At 45.8% G+C, this 18,030-nt stretch overlaps 1 protein-coding gene across 1 annotated transcript in view; it reads left to right on the forward strand.

The window, feature by feature from the left end:
* Window positions 1-18,030, forward strand: part of inpp5jb (inositol polyphosphate-5-phosphatase Jb) — a 214,775-nt gene that overhangs the window by 124,427 nt on the left and 72,318 nt on the right. Inside the window, exon 3 of the mRNA XM_072486193.1 lies at window positions 176-283. Coding sequence (XP_072342294.1) covers window positions 176-283 — 108 coding nt within the window. The remainder of the gene's footprint in view (window positions 1-175; window positions 284-18,030) is intronic.

Consider the following 18,030-nt stretch of genomic DNA (forward strand, 5'->3'; position numbering starts at 1 on the left):
CAGGGCGAAACCCACTTTATCTCGTGGAGAGTCTTAGTTGGCACTGAACTCTGTAGGCCCCAATCCCACTTATTCAGCAACACAAAGGAGTAAGCTGGGCCTGTGCTTGTTCAATGTGCTCTGCTTCAAAGCTGTTTCCTCCTTTTAAAAAAAAACTTATTTCATATTTTGACAGTATGCAAATAGTCACATGGAATGTTGGCACTGCTGTCCCCCCTGATGACGTCACTTCTCTTTTGGGCCTTAATTCGGTTGATGCAAGAATCGACATGTACGTCATTGGGTAAGTAAAGACTTTTCTTTTTTTTAGCAGTTGGGAATCTTGTATTTGTCAAGTGGATGAGTGACGTTAGTGGAAAGAAATGGAATGTCTCTTCATTTACATTTGCTAACTCAATGCAAATTAGGTATCAATGGCAAGACCTTTGGGGCTGTGTAGTTCACAGATTGTATCCCCCATTGCACCCTGTGGTGTTTTACTTCAGGCTCCGAGTTTGGGCTGAGACTGGCACGGGTGGTGCAGTGGTTAGCACTGCTGCCTCACAGCGCCAGGGACGTGGGTTTGATTCCGACCTCGGGTGACTGTCTGTGTGGAGTTCGCACTTTCTCCCCGTGTCTGTGTGGATTTCCTCCGGTTGCCTCCCACAGTCCAGAGATGTGCGGATTAGGTGGATTTGCCGTGCCAAATTGCCCGTTAGTGTCCAAAGGTTAGGTGGGGTAATGGGGATAGGGTGGGGAATTAGGCCTGGGTGGGATGTTCTTTCAGAGGGTTGGTGCAGACTCGATGGGCCAAATGGCCTCTTTTTGCACTGTAGGGATTCTATGTCAGCTGTGGTTCATGATGGATGTTGTAGTTTACCTTAGTATCCATCAGTAAGAAGGAAAAATGTTTGCCTGAGTTCCTGTTGGATCCGGTTTCCTCCTACAAGTCCCGAAAGACGTGCTGTTAGGTAATTTGGACATTCTGAATTCTCCCTCTGTGTACCCGAACAGGCGCCGGACTGTGGTGACTAGGGGATTTTCACAGTAACTTCATTGCAGTGTTAATGTAAGCCCACTTGTGACAATAATAAGAACATAGAAAATACAGCACAGAACAGGCCCTTCGGCCCACGATGTTGTGCCGAACCTTTGTCCTAGATTAAGAACAAATCAATCTACACCCTAGCATTCGACCGTAATCCATCTACCTATCCAATAGCCGCTTGAAGGTCCATAATGTTTCCGACTCAACTACTTCCACAGGCAGTGCATTCCATGCCCCCACTACTCTCTCGGTAAAAAACCTACCTCTGACATCCCCCCTATATCTTCCACCATTCACCTTAAATTTATGTCCCCTTATAATGGTTTGTTCCACCCGAGGAAAAAGTCTCTGACTGTCTACTCTATCTATTCCCCTGATCATCTTATAAACCTCTATCAAGTCGCCCCTCACCTTCTCCATTCTAATGAGAAAAGGCCTAGCACCCCCAAACTTTCCTCGTAAGACCGACTCTCCATTCCAGGCAACATCCTGGTAAATCTCTTTTTCACCTTTTCCAAAGCTTCCACATCCTTCCTAAAATGAGGCGACCAGAACTGCACACAGTACTCCAAATGTGGCCTTACCAAGATTTTGTACAGCTGCATCGTCACCTCATGGCTCTTAAATTCAATCCCTCTGCTAATGAACGCTAGCACACCATAGGCCTTCTGCACAGCTCTATCCACTTGAGTGGCAACTTTCAAAGATCCATGAACATAGACCCCAAGATCTCTCTGCTCCTCCACATTGCCAAGAACCCTACCGTTAATGACTGTTTGTCATTTTTATCAATGACCTAGAGGAAGGCGCAGAAGGGTGGGTGAGTAAATTTGCAGACGATACTAAAGTCGGTGGTGTTGTCGATAGTGAGGAAGGAAGTAGCAGGTTACAGAGGGATATAGATAAGCTGCAGTGCTGGGCTGAGAGGTGGCAAATGGAGTTTAATGTAGAGAAGTGTGAGGTGATTCACTTTGGAAGGAAAAACAGGAATGTGGAATATGTGGCTAATGGAAAAGTTCTTGAAAGTGTGGATGAGCAGAGGGATCTAGGTGTCCATGTACATAGATCCCTGAAAGTTGCCACCCAGGTTGATAGGGTGGTGAAGAAGGCCTATGGAGTGTTGGCCTTTATTGGTAGAGGGATTGAGTTCCGGAGTCAGGAGGTCATGTTGCAGCTGTACAGAACTCTGGTACGGCCGCATTTGGAGTATTGCGTACAGTTCTGGTCACCGCATTATAGGAAGGACGTGGAGGCTTTGGAGCGGGTGCAGAGGAGATTTACCAGGATGTTGCCTGGTATGGAGGGAAAATCTTATGAGGAAAGGCTGATGGACTTGAGGTTGTTTTCGTTAGAGAGAAGAAGGTTAAGAGGAGACTTAATAGAGGCATACAAAATGATCAGAGGGTTAGATAGGGTGGACAGTGAGAGCCTTCTCCCGCGGATGGAAATGGCTAGCACGAGGGGACATAGCCTTAAACTGAGGGGTAATAGATATAGGACAGAGGTCAGGGGTAGGTTCTTTACGCAAAGAGTAGTGAGGCCGTGGAATGCCCTACCTGCTACAGTAGTGAACTCGCCAACATTAACGGCATTTAAAAGTTTATTGGATAAACATATGGATGATAATGGTATAGTGTAGGTTAGATGGCTTTTGTTTCGGTGCAACATCGTGGGCCGAAGGGCCTGTACTGCGCTGTATTGTTCTATGTTCTATGTTCTATGTTCTAACCCTGTGTTCCGCATTCATATTTGCCCTTCCAAAATGGACAACCTCACACTTTTCAGGGTTAAACTCCATCTGCCACTTCTCAGCCCAGCTCTGCATCCTATCTATGTCTCTTTGCAGCCGACAACAGCCCTCCTCACTATCCACAACTCCACCAATCTTTGTGTCGTCTGCAAATTTACTGACCCACCCTTCAACTCCCTCATCCAAGTCATTAATGAAAATCACAAACAGCAGAGGACCCAGAACTGATCCCTGCGGTACGCCACTGGTAACTGGGCTCCAGGCTGAATATTTGCCATCCACCACCACTCTCTGACTTCTATCGGTTAGCCAGTTCGTTATCCAACTGGCCAAATTCCACACTATCCCATGCCTCCTTACTTTCTGCATAAGCCTACCATGGGGAACCTTATCAAATGCCTTACTAAAATCCATGTACACTACATCCACTGCTTTACCTTCATCCACGTGCTTGGTCACCGCCTTAAAGAATTCAATAAAACTTGTGAGGCAAGACCTACCCCTCACAAATCTGTGCTGACTATCCCTAATCAAGCAGTGTCTTTCCAGATGCTCAGAAATCCTATCCCTCAGTACCCTTTCCATTACTTTGCCTACCACCGAAGTAAGACTAACTGGCCTGTAATTCCCAGGATTATCCCTATTCCCTTTTTTGAATAGGGGCACGACATTCGCCACTCTCCAATCCCCTGGCACCACCCCTATTGACAGTGAGGATGAAAAGATCATTGCCAATGGCTCTGCAATTTCATCTCTTGCTTCCCATAGAATCCTTGGATATATCCCGTCAGGCCCGGGGGACTTGTCTATCCTCAAGTTTTTCAAAATGCCCAACACATCTTCCTTCCTAACAAGTATCTCCTTGAGCTTACCAGTCTGTTTCACACTCCAACAATATGGCCCCTCTCATTCGTAAATACAGAAGAAAAGTACTCGTTCAAGACCTCTCCTATCTCTTCAGACTCAGTGCACAATCTCCCGCTACTGTCCTTGATCGGACCTATCCTCGCCCTAGTCATTCTCATATTTCTCACGTGTATAAAAGGCCTTTGGGTTTTCCTTGATCTTACCCGCCAAAGATTGTTCATGCCCTCTCTTAGCTCTCCTATCCCTTTCTTCAGTTCCCTCCTGGCTATCTTGTATCCCTCCAATGCCCTGTCTGAACCTTGTTTCCTCAGCCTTACATAAGTATCCTTCTTCCTCTTCACAAGACATTCAAGCTTTCTTGTCAACCATGGTTCCCTCACTCGACCATCTCTTCCCTGCCTGACAGGGACATACATATCAAGGACACGTAGAACCTGTTCCTTGAACAAGTTCCACATTTCGATTGTGCCCTTCCCTGACAGCCTATGTTCCCAACTTATGCACTTCAGTTCTTGTCTGACAGCATCGTATTTACCCTTCCCCCAATTGTAAACCTTGCCCTGTTGCACGCACCTATCCCTCTCCATTACTAAAGTGAAAGTCACAGAATTGTGGTCACTATCTCCAAAATGCCCCCCCACTAATGGCCACCACATCGTAGTCCCAAGTACCGATCCATGCCTTAAGTTCACCCACCTTATTCCTGATGCTTCTTGCGTTGAAGTATACACACTTCAACCCATCTCCGTGCCTGCAAGTACTCTCCTTTGTCAGTGTTCCCTTCCCCACTGCCTCATTACACGCTTTGGCGTCCTGAACATCGGCCACCTTAGTTGCTGGACTACAAATCCGGTTCCCATTCCCCTGCCAAATTAGTTTAAACCCTCCCGAAGAGTACTAGAAAACCTCCCTCCCAGGATATTGGTGCCCCTCTGGTTCAGATGCAACCCGTCCTGCTTGTACAGGTCCCACCTTCCCCAGAATGCGCTCCAATTATCCAAATACCTGAAGCCCTCCCTCCTACACCATTCCTGCAGCCACATGTTCAGCTGCACTCTCTCCCTATTCCTAGCCTCGCTATCACGTGGCACCGGGAACAAACCAGAGATGACAACTCTGTCTGTCCTGGCTTTTAACTTCCAGCCTAACTCCCTAAACTCGTTTATTGCACCCACATCCCTTTTCCTACCTACGTCGTTGGTAATTTATTATAAGAGAGAAATGTAAGACAGTGCGAGGCAAGGTGCTCTCAGTTCACATTAGATATAAGTGATTTCCTTGAGTGAGCGAAGGAGAGAAGTGAGTTCATGAGGTAGAAGCCGTATTTTGGAGTAGAGAATCAGGGGCGGGGTGGGGGTCCCGGCGCCGAGGAGTGGCGTGAACCGGAGTGGTTTGCGCCGCGCCGGCTGGCGGGGAAGGGGTTTGGCGCCACGCCATCCAGCGCTGAAGGGCCTCTGCCGGCCGGCGCGAGTTGGCGCATGCGCGGGAGCGCCAGCGTGTGCTGGGGTCATCCCAGTGCATGCGCAGGGGGGATCATCTCCGCATTGGCCATGGCAGAGGACCACACCAGCCGATGTGGAGGAATAGAGTGCCCCCATGGCACAGGCATGCCTGCGGATCGGTGGGCCCCGATCGCGGGCCAGGCCACCGTGGGGGCAACTCCCAGGGCCAGATCACCCCGCGCACCCCCGAGGACCCCGGATGCCGCCCTCGCCACCAGGTCCCGCCGGTAAGGACTTACTCTAATTTACGCCGGCAGGACCGGCAAAAAAACGGGCGGCCGCTCGGCCCATCGCGGGCCGGAAAATCGCCGGGGGGGGGGCGCTGCCAGCGATTCCCGCCCCTGCCATATCTCCGACGCCGGAGAATTTGGCAGCCGGCGGGGGCGGGATTCACGCCCCTGGAGTCTGTAACTTTCGAGAAGACCGGTGGTTGTAACCCTTAACTACTGGAGAGGATCAGCACAGAGTGCGGCAAGACTAGGCTTTGGTTATCAAAAGAATTGTAGACTGTTATCACTTACTGTGCGGTGAATGATCATGCTTTGCAGTCTTTGCCCAGGTCCTAATCAGTCTTGCGTCGTTTCACCAGCAAAACCCAAAACAGGCAGAAAATTTGCCTTGATTGATTTTTGTACCGACTACATTTTTAACTTGAGAAACGTAACTAAAAGGATAATGTGCCCTGTGCAGGGCACCTTCAAGACTGATAGGAGATTACCTAAATCAGGAATAGTCATTAAATAGAATGGTTGTAGCACAGAAGTGAACCATTCAGTCCACCGTGCTAGCTCGTTGCAAGAGCATCATATCGTCCCACTCTCCCGCCTCTTCCTCTTGCCCTGCAAATATTTCTCTGGAGGCACTTCTCCAATTTCCTTTTGAAACCCACAATTGAAACTGCCTTGGCCACATTCGCAGACAGTGCATTTCAGGCCCAGCCACTCACTGTGTAAAAAAACGGTTTTTCCTCATGTCATCTTTGGCTTTGTTACCAGTCCCTGATTCCCAATCCTTCCACCAACAGGAACTGTTTCTCCTTCTCTGCTCTGTCCTGACCCTTCACGTTTTTGAATACCTCTATTAACTCCCCTCTTCTCTCTGAGGGTTGAGGATTGTTTTCGCTGGAGTTCAGACGAATGAGGGGGGATTTCATAGAGACTTATAAAATTCGAACAGGACTAGATAAGGTGGATGCAGGGAAGATGTTCCCGATGGTGGGTGTGTCCAGAACCAAGGGTCAATCTGAGGATTCGGGGTAGACCATTTAGGACAGAGATGTGGAGAAATTTCTTCTCCACCCAAAGAGTGGTGAGCCTGTGGAATTCATTACCACAGGAAGTAGTTGAGGCTGAGACATTGAATTGATTCAAGAGGCTGCTAGATATGGCACTTGAGGTGAATAGGACCATGGGTTATGGGGAGAAATCAGGATTATGCTATTGAGTTGGATGATTGAGTCGGGCAGCATGGTAGCACAAGTGGATAGCACTGTGGCTTCACAGTGCCAGGGTCCCAGATTCGATTCCCAGCTTGGGTCACTGTCTGTGCGGAATCTGTACGTTCTCCCTGTGTCTGCGTGGGTTTCCTCCGGGTGCTCCGGTTTTCTCCCACAGTCCAAACTGGTGCAGGTCAGGTGGATTGGCCATGATAAATTGCCCTTGGTGTCCAAAATGGTTAGAAGGGGTTATTGGGTTACGGGGATAGGGTGGAAGTTTGGGCTTAAGTGGGTTGGTGAGGGCAGCACGGTGGCGCAGTGGTTAGCATTGCTGCCTCACGGCGCCTAGTTCCCAGGTTCGATCCCGGCTCTGGGTCAATGTCCATGTGGAGTTTGCACATTCTCCCCGTGTTTGCGTGGGTTTCGCCCCCCACAACCCAAAAGATGTGCAGGCTAGGTGGATTGGCCATGCTAAATTGCCCCTTAATTGGAAGAAATGAATTTTTTTTTAAAAAGTGGGTCGGTGCACACTCGATGGGTCGAATGGCCTCCTTCTGCACTGTATGTTCTATCATCAGCCAGGATCGTGATAAATGGTAGAGCAGGCTCGAAGGGGCGAATGGCCTATTCCTACTCCTACCTTTTGTGTTTCTATGTTTCTGTTTCCTCTTGGGAGACAGCCCCATCTTTTCCAGTCCATCTATCCCAGGAACCGTTTTTGTAAATCTTTTCTGCATCTTCTTCACATCCTTCCCATAATGGGGTGTCCAGTATTGGGCACAATATTGCAATTGATGCCGGACCTATGTTGTATAAATGTTCCTCACAACTTATTTGTTTCTGTACGATACGTCCCTGCATTATATGTATAAAGCCCAGGATGTTTGCCTTTCTCAACCAGCCTGCCACCTTCAATAGTTTGTACACTCATAGCCCCAGGTGCATCTACCTCAGCACCCTCATTAGAATTGTATCTTTCAGTTTATTTTGCCTCTCCTCGTTCTTCCCACTAAAATGAATCATTCCTCACTGCACTGCATTAGATTTAACTGCCAATAATGCCGAGCTTGTTTTTAAAAGCTTTTCACATTGGAAAGGAAGACAATACTGAGGGATGTTGGTGTCCCACTGATTTGAGGTCCTGCAAGATTAGGGTGATGAATCTCAACATCGATAGATTCATTGGTCATTCATTTATTTTCTGTACACACTGTAGCTTTGGTTTACAGAACAAAACAGTTTTCGAAAATAGTGTTTCACGTGCATGCTTGATGAAGACGGGTTTTTCTTTGGAACTGCCACTGTGAGGATGTTAGGACAAATAAAAACCTGTGGATTGATGTTTTATTTCGAGGGAAATCGGCTCCTCTTCAGGATTTGTGGATGATTTAGATTACAAGCGTCGGCATAGCAACCAGTAATCTCATGAATGATGCCCATTAGACTTTTAGAATGAACAGCTTTTTCTAGTCTAGGACATGTGCGTGCGGTGTAGTCGGATCAAAGAGATCGATACCCGAAATCTTCACTAATATTTTTATAGTTACTAAGAGATCGGTGTTTTCAGTACGGATCTAGAAAATGTTAAACCTGTCGTGCATCCATTCAGAATTTCAACCTTCCTTTCCCAAATACCTCCTGGGATGATGTTCTGTTTCCTGATCATGGCGTCTGTACACAAGTTCTTTTCACTGCCTAGGGATCAGGGGCTGGGATGTTTTATTCCTTTTCCACTCCCAAGCTCAAGGATACTTTAGCTGAAATGATCCAGTTGGGACTTGCTCGCTCAGCACTGACCAGCAGCTGGACCCCCAGATCCTTCTGCTGTGTTATTGTTTGCTTTCAGACGGAAAGTTCCTCATGAACCTCTCCAGATGTGTGTTAGATGTAATTGTCTGGACAAGTAGAATATTCTACTTTTGTTTCTGTATAAACCTGCCTTTAAAATAGATGCAAATGTTTCTTAAGCGAGGGAGCCAGCAAGAGGTGGGTGTGAGCAGGTATGAAATGTGTTTGTTCCTTTCTCTGATCACACCAAATGAGCCACTGAGGTATTCTCTCCAAATATTTCATCCATCAAATTTGTTGGCAAGGGAGAAGTGGAAAAATACCAGAAACTGTCAGCAGCTCGTTGTGGTGCCTGCATTAATTATTGATCTGGGTTCATTGCACTTGTTGCTGGCAGGAAGCAGCAGGACAGGGATGTTAGGATTGAGCACAGCATGAATTGCAGACTTCTTCAAAACACCCTTTCACAATTCTCCAGGAATGCTTTGCAGTGCTGAATCTCTCTGAGATTGAAGGAGTCAGCTATTCCAGCACGTGCTGGAATGAAATAAACTCCGATTGCATCAAGATGTTTGTAACATTGTGCACATGTGTATTAATATGGGGACAGGGAGTTGATGAAAGTACAAGATCTACTCGGTCACCCTCCAACCTAATGTGAATCTTGTGTTAATAAAAGCAAAATACTGTGTTCTTTCTGATTCTTATTATCAGGATAGATGTCGTAGTTTTCACAAAGACCACAGAAGCTAAATTCAATAACAAAGCCAACATTTATTACACTACTTATCAAAGCTCGACCAGTTACTCCTATAGCAAACAATAATCTAGTAATCTACACTCTACTGACACTAGTCTCTACACTCTGTCTATAACTGTACTCTGGCCTCTCTAGATCTCTCCTCTGCACTCTCTCCAGCCCTCTCCAAGAAGCCTGAGAGTCAGTGCTTTATATAGTTCTGCATCAAGCTCCATCTAGTGGTCAATTATGATATTACATTAACCTTTTATATTCTAGACATTCCACATAATGTCACACTGTGGATGCTGGAAATCTGAAATCAAGCCGAAAATTGCTGGGAAAACTCAGCAGTTCGGGCAGCATCTGTGGAGAGAGAAAAACAGAGGGTGGAATTTACCGGCTGTTTACTCCGTCAGGATATTCCGGCCGATTTCCCGGTGACAAGGGGTGCATTCAACGGGAAATCCCGTTGGACAACCAGAATTTCCCGCTGGTGGGCTGCCTCCACCGCCGAAAATCACACGGCGGGTTGCGCAGAAATTCCCACCAGAGTTAATATTTTGAGTCCATATGATTCATGAACTCAGAATTAACTCTGTTTCCTTCTCCACAGATACAGCCAGACAGGCTGAGTTTTCCAGCATTTCCTGAATCTTATATTGTTAACAAAGTGCCTGAGAAGGTACTTTAACTTGAGCACTGAAAATTACCAACATCCGGTGACCACAGGATGTAGGGTTTTTACTGAAGCATTTCTCTGTATATTGTAAAGGCTAATTAACACTCACTGAAATGCATCAAAATGTGCTCATGTTCTGACTTCAGATTAATGAACTTGGATCATCTCCAAACTGTAACACACACTATAAAATCAGTTCCAGAGCAATGAGGCAGATTTTGATCTTGAACGAGGAGGCCAGTCTACACCGTGGGAAGTGGTGGCATAGTGGTATTGTCGTTGGACCAGTAATCCAGAGTCCCAGAATAATGATCTGGGGACCTGGGCTCGAATCCCACCACAGCAGGTCATCATCAAGTCTAATGATGACCATGAAAACATTGTCGATTGTCGGAAAAATCCATCTGGTTCACCAATGTCCTTTCGGGAAGGAAATCTGCCATCCTTACCTGGTCTGGCCTACATGTGACTCCAGACCCACAGCAATGTGGTTGACTCTTAACTGCCCCCTCAAGAGCAATTAGGGATGAGCAATAAATACTGGCTCAACCAGCGACACCCATATCCCATGAACAAATAATAAAAAATAAAAAAAATTCCTTCCAATGGACAGGATTGGGAAACAAGCTTGGGAGAGATTTAAATGGCCTGCCAATTTATGATTACCTGTTTGTTTGGCAACCATACCTTCAGCATCTTGATGTGGAGATGCCAGCGTTGGACTGGGGTGAGCACAGTAAGAAGTCTTACAACACCAGGCATTCACCTGAGGAAGGAGCAGTGCTCCGAAAGCTAGTGATTTGAAACAAACCTGTTGGACTTTAACCTGGGGTTGTAAGATTTCTTACTGTTCAGCATCTTGACCCTATGTTCTGGAATTGGTTTCTTAATTCTCTCTACCATGCTCAGTTCCTTTAAAACATTCCTTAAAAACTAGTTCCTTGATCAAAACTGTCCTGATAGCTCCTATATGGAGAGAAAGTTTGAAGGTGCTTTCTAATTGCAGGTTGTTGTTACACTGTCGCACAAAGTCAAAATCTACCTCTGTGAATCTTGATCTTGAGTGGTTCCTCTGACATTGTTCATCCCCTCTCTTTAGAAGGTATCCTTCTGTGCCTAAACTGCACCTCTGTATCTCTGGTCACAGGCTCCTTCCATCCCTCCGTTACTCACCTTTACATGAACCACATGGAATGTATAGCAGAAAAACAGGCCAGTTGGCCCAACTGCTCCATCTGGTGTTGTGATTCACAGGAGCCTCCTTCCGAAGTACATTCACTTCCATTCTCTTTGTCTCTCCCTTCCCCTTAAATGGATATTTCACTCATCTTTTTCCATGGCTCCATTAACCAGGTCTTTGCCAATACTTTTATTTTCGGTGTGGTACAAAATTTAGAGCAGCCATTTGTACTCTTCATCTTTGTGGGGTTACATACTCGTAACGGTGGTTTCTGACATGATCTAAACATTCAGACATCTCCAAACAAATGTGGAAGGGTTTACCAGGCATTTTTTTCCCACAAAGTCAATTCCCCGTTAAGATGCCTATTACTGGCACGTGCTACTTGACTCTGCACCTGAGTGAAGCAGTCACCGGTTTGGGGCAACAGCTTCAATTACTGGAAAGTACTAAACAAGTGTTGTCAAAAATGATTATTTACACAATTAAGATTTTATTTTCCTTTCCATTGACAGATGTGTTCAAGTCTGTAAAAAGCCAGAGTACAATATTGGATAAAGATTTTTATTATTACTTACCAATGTTGTTAATAATCCAAATTAATATTTTAACAGCAGGGATCGTTTGGGATCATTTGTGTTGTCTCAACAAACGGCCCTTGGTTCGTCTGGAAACCATGATGATCCTTAAAAGGATTTTGGTTGTTTTGTTTTTTTAAAAAGCAGCAGATTTGTATTTATTCTGCCCCTTCCACCATGGCTAACTGAAGAGCTCATAGATATTTTTTTAATAAATGTTTTTATTGGTTTTCACAGATATTACATAATTCAGTTTGGGCGTTAAATTACAACTCATAGATAATTTAAGTTGTTTTTTTCTGCTGTCGTTGGCAAAACGAAACTCCTCAGAGATTTAATGACCGCCATTCAGCAGCTGTCTTCCCGACTTACAAGGATCTCTTTCTGAGCCCAGTCACTACTCCAGCAATAACTTGACCCTATAGTGTCATCAGGCGTGTCGATGTGTCTTTATAAATTTAGAGTACCCAATTCATTTTTTTCCAATTAAGGAGCAATTTAACGTGGCCAATCCACCTACCCTGCACATCTTTGAGTTGTGGGGGCGCAACCCACGCAAACATGGGGAGAATGTGCAAACTCCACACGGACAGTGACCCAGAGCCGGGATCAACCCTGGGACCTCGGCGCCGTGAGACTGCAGGGCTAACCCACTGCGCCACCGTGCTGCCCTGCGTGTCGATGTGTCTTGCAATTTATTGAAGTGTAATCATAGTATTTTGCGCAGGTGTAATAGCCGAACTGTCATGGCCGCTCTTGTGCCTCTGCAACATATCAGAGCCTTCACAGCTGAGCCCTTGCCGTTCTCAGTGCACCTTTTGAACGTGGAGGCGGGGAACAGTGTACCCAGGTAGTTCTCCCAAGAACCGACTTAGGATAAAGGAAAAATGGACGAAGAAAATCTGTTTCTCCAATGTGTGGGTATGTGCAATTGGACTGTCGTTTGCAGTGAATGTGCTGATCCACATTTCTTTCCACTGCTTCTATTCTTCTGTCTTGTTTTGAACAGAGTAAAACATTGTCATCCATGCCTGCTGGAATTGAGCAAATGGATTGGATACAGACTTGAGCAGAGCAAGAACAGGTCAGGGTGGGATCACAGTTTGAGTTTGGAGGATTGAGTTGCTGATGATGGAGATTCAATTATAACCTCAGTCAGGAATAATGCTGACCCCTCAATGCTCCTTAAAGAAATCGATAAACGGTTTTCAACTCCGGGTGAATCTGCCAACCCTCGCAGAGCGAACGTAACCTTTTCCAGCCTCAGGAATTCTGCCAGGTCGCTCACCCACACTCCCGCTTTTGGTGGCTCCGAATGCGGCCACCGTCTTAATAAAATCCGTCTCCAGGTTATCAGGGAGGCAAAGGCCAAAACATCGGCCTCTCTCACCCCCTGGACTCCTGGGTCTTCCGACATCCCAAATAGCGCCACCTCTGGACTTGAAATCACCTCCACACTCAGAACCTTGGACATCACATCCGAGAACCCCTGTCAGGACAAATAATTACGCAATAATGTGAATCATTGATTGAAGCCCCCACATTTTGAGATAGAGAAGCAAGCATGATAAGAATGAATTTTTATTACAAAACATCTTTTTTGTGTGTTTAGTCTACTTGAAATCAAACGGTCAGCCCCAAATAGACAGGCTGTAATTCTACGTGAAAACATTTAGATCTCGTGACAAACCATGACCCCTTGTGAAAACATCGTGATTTGTCCTGTTCGAACGTACAGCTCACAGCTTCCCTTAGATTTCCTGAATTTTTTTTTCAGAACTTATTCTAAAATAAAATTTTTGGATCAAATTAAAATTAAAACAATGTTTATAATCAAGACTTTAATTAGCAAAATATTTTTTGAATGACAATTTATGGAGGCTTAAGAAAATAAATACATGCAGTTTGTTTGGCAAATTATAATGTTAACTGGAGTTTGTGTGGGCAGTCAGCTGCACCTTAAGCATCTCCTTTACCAGATGAATGAATAGATTGCTATGTCAATGCTGCCGGACTGGCTGAAAAGTGGACGAAGATGGAGAAAGCAACTGCATACCTCACACTGGCACTGTCACTACTGGGTTTATATAGGAATTAGGAATAGAAGTCAGCAATTCACCCCTTCGAGCCTGCTCCACCATTCAACCAGATCATGGATGATCTCTTCCTGGTTTCAAATAAACCTTCCTGCCTGTTCCTCATAGCCCTTTAACCCATTTTTAAAAATCAGAAATATGTCTGTCCTTCTTGAAAACACTATGGGGCAGCGAGTTCCACAAATTCACCACCCTCTACGAGAAGTAGTTCCTCCTCATCTCAGTTCTAAATCTACCACCTCTCAACCTATATTCGTGACCTGTCGTTTTAGATTTCCCTATAAGGGGGACCATTTGGTCTACGTTTACTTTATCAATCCCTTTTTGTATTTTTTATACCTCAATAAGCTCCCCTCTCATTCTCCCAAACTCCAGTGAGTATAAGACCAAATGGTTTAATCTCTCCTCATACCTCAACTCTTTCATCCCCGGAATCATCTGGTGAATCTCCTCTGAACTGCCTCCAATGCCGCCACATCCCTCCTCAAATGAGGAGACCAAAACTGGACACAATACTCCAGATGTGGTCTCACCAACACCCTATACAATTGCAACACTACTTCTCCACTTTTATACTTCAGACCTTTTGCAATAAGTGCTAACATTTAACACCAAAATCAGTCGGCTTCAGATTTTAAGCAAGTTTTGAGCAGCTTCAGATTTTAAGCAAGTTTTGAGCAGTTATTCACTGCTTCCAATCCCCGCCCTCCCAATTTCAGTTGCTTGAAATCCACTTTCCCTTGGACTGACGAGAGGTTATTGACCTGAAATGTTCAGTCTGGTTCTCTTTCCGTCGATGCTGCTAGATCTGCTGAGTATTTCCAGCATTTTTGGTTTTGTATCTAAGTTACTGTGATCTCTTCTGACCTTGCCCTTGAAACCCTGGTAACATTCTGATGCTTATATCCTTTCTCAGGTGCAGTGCTCGGAACCCTATGCTGTATTAGGATTGCCAACTGTGATTAAATGTATTCCCCATGCTTCAACCATTATTTGGCCCATACATCCATCCATGTGATGTTCTGCCTTCCAACTGGAAAGCCAAAAAGACTAATTTCCCATTTGGATGATGCTTGACTGTCAATCAAACAACCTTTATCAAAGTTTCCCTATCTGGTAAAGTGAAATGTTTAAAGAAAATGACAAAATAAATATTTTTTATGTCCCTGTGATTTTTTTTCCTCCAGAGCAGCACACAACAGTGTCCTCAGATTGATCTTCAATCCCTAGGGGCTCCAGGCCAATCCTGGAGTGGCAACCCTTTGCCATCTTTCAGATGTAGTGTAGCTAACATTTTATATAGCTGCAACACAACTTCCTTTCTTTCATATTCCAGCCTGTAAGTTATATAGGCTGACTTTCTATTATCTGTTCCCAGACTTTCACCATTTGACTAATATTCACATTCTCCCTTTTGGACCCAAATGAATGGCCTCACATTTATCTGTGTTGAAATACACCTATCACTGTTCTGCCCACAGTCCAAAGATGTGCAGGTTAGGTGGATTGGCAATGCTAAATTGCCCTGTGTCCAAAAAAGGTAAGGTAAGGTCGGGTTACGGGGGTAGGGTGGAAGTGTGGGGAAAGGGTGGAGGTGTGGGCTTAGGTCGGGTGCTCTTTCCAAGGGCCGGTTCAGATTCAATGGGCCGAATGGCCTCCTTCTGCACTGTAGATTCTATGATTCTGTAAATACTGTATGATCTCATCTTTGGACAGCGAAGGGGTGACTTCCTCTTCTCGGTTCTTGCGGTGTGAGCGCAAATTTGATCAGCAGCAATGTGTGTGGCTGTCTGAATAATTGAATACAGTTAACTGGAGTTGCAGCTCAATTAAGTTAGCAGCTGGCTATATGCCTGTACTTTCAGTTCGAACATGTTGAGTGAGATCCCAGTATCGTAACATGGTGTACTGTGGTTGTGACACACAGCACTCTTGTAACAAATCCCTGCCTGTCGTGAGCTATTTCAAAGATTCATTGTAACTGCCTCACAACAGCACACACACATAACACCGATTACCCACCTTCTAATCATCTAGCAGAGTATTTATGATACTTTTTCAGCTCGGGATCCTGGCTATTTGGGGGGGTGGGTAGATGCACAGATTTTGAGTGTGAGAACATGGTCAAGCAATACTGACCATGCTGAGCAATTTAAAGCTCCCCCAAACAACAAGGCACTGGGTAATTACCAGTCCTGGCTGGGCCCTGGGAGGTTGATAAATAGCAAAGTAGGAGAATGACAGCCCAGAACAAGAGATATCTTGAAGGGAGCTGTCCTTATTGGAATTTGATATCATTGACAGGCAACCTTATGTATTAAAACACAGCACTGAAAATCATTTACAGTGCAGAAGGAGGCCCTTCAGCCCATCGAGTCTGCACCAACCCTTGGAAAGAGCACCCTACTTAAGCCCACACCTCCACCCTAGCCCAGTAATCCCACCTAACCTTTTTGGTCACTCAGGGCAATTTATCGTGGCCAATCCACCTATCCTGCACATCTTTGGACTGTGGGAGGAAACCGGAGCACCCGGAGGAAACCCACGCAGACACAGGAAGAAAGCGCAAACTCCGCACAGTCAGTGACCCAAGCCGGGAATCATACCAGTGTCCCTGGCGCTATGAAGCAACAGTGCTAATCACTGTGCTACCGTGCCGCCCATTCTTGTTCCCTGTCTCTGTTTAGTGACTGCCACTCAATAGATAGCATCGATTTGCTGTGTCCACCAAGATCCTGCCAAGTGTTTCTGCAGCTTTGACAAACCTAATTGGCAAAAACTGTGGCGTAAGTGTCTTCACAAAGTCCAACTTGGCAGACAATGGGGCTGTTTCACCACCTCTCTGAAGGCTCATACCAGCACCTTATTTTTCCTGTCATTGGTACTCTTTCCTCCCTCAGCATTGGGAAAGGATGTCAATAGGTTCTGATGTCTCCAGAGGTTTGTACAGTTGTTATTGTGACATTCTCCACCATCACTTGATTCACGCACAATTTTCCATTGCTGCCATTAATGTGTTCTTTGCATGGGTCCAAAGTAACACCCGTGGATAGGCTTTTAGTATGATAATGAAGTAATCTTGCAAAATTAAGTGGAAATTTCATTCATGTCAGTGCAAAATTTACTTATTCCCTGATCGGGGGCCCAACCACCCATCCCTCATCTTCGGCCTAGCATTGAACAGCTTCTCCCTTTGCCTCCACTCATCCTCCAAATAAGAGGTGTTGCTGTAGGCACCGGTACGGATCTTAGCTATGTCTGCTTCACGGGATGTGTGGAACTCCTACTCGGGTCCTATCCATCACCTCCTTTAACGGTAATTTCCTGCTCCTGCCCAAATCATACGTCTTCCGATCGGGCACTTTACAAACGTTTGTACTCAGCATTGTGTTGCTCCCATTTTTCCGAAGGTAGCTGTGGTAATGATTGTGCTTTTCCCATTTACACCCCCTCCTCTATTATCATTCCCTCTCGCTTTGTGCCAGTGTCCCATTTGCCACTTAATTTCTCCCATCCTATCAAAGATCTTCCCGCGTCTTCTTCCCTCTCCTCCACTCTTTCCCTGACATTTTTCTTGTCTATAACCTGTCACATTTCTTAACTTTTATCAGTTCTGTTGAAAGATAATTAACCTGAAACGGGTTAATTCTGTTTCTCTCCACAGATGCTGCCTGACCTGCTGAGGATTTCTAGCATCTTATGTTTTGACTTACATTTCAGTTTCTGCAGTGTTTTGCTCTTGTATTTGTTTCAAGTTATTCAATGTAAACTGCAAATATATTGGAAAATGTCGGGCTGGATTCTCCTTTTGAGAGATTAAGTGCTGATGTCTTGAGAGTACCTTTAAGAAATGGGTGCTTAAGAAATGTACCTTTAAGAAATGGGTGTTTATCAGTGATGTCAGCGTGTGGGTGGAGCTGGGCTGTCTGTCAGCTTTTTACTTTTGTTTTCGGCTGTTTGCTGCAGGGTGTGTTTTAGTTTCGTTTTCAGTGTTGGAGCTGAAGCCAGACAGAGCAGGTGTACATGAAAATACTATGGCCGGGCTTCTCCCCTACCCGGCGGGGCAGGGGGTCCCGGCGGGATGGAGTGGCGTGAACCACTCCGGCGTTGGGCCGCCCCAAAGGTGCAGATTTGTCCGCAACTTTAGGGGCCACGCCTACACCGTGAGGGGCCAGGCGTGCGCCGGAGTAGTTTCCGTTCCACCGGCTGGCGTGGAAGGCCTTTGGCGCCACGCCAGCTGGGGCTGAAAGGACTTCGCTGGCCGGCAGAAGTCCGCGCATGCGCAGGAGCGTCAGCGGCTGTGACGTCATTCCCGCGCATGCGCAGGGGGTGGGGGGTCTCTTACGCATTGGCCATGGTGAAGGCTGTGGCCGTGGCGGAGGGAAA

This window comes from Scyliorhinus torazame, chromosome 1, assembly GCF_047496885.1.
Source record: "Scyliorhinus torazame isolate Kashiwa2021f chromosome 1, sScyTor2.1, whole genome shotgun sequence".
Lineage (NCBI taxonomy): Eukaryota > Metazoa > Chordata > Chondrichthyes > Carcharhiniformes > Scyliorhinidae > Scyliorhinus > Scyliorhinus torazame.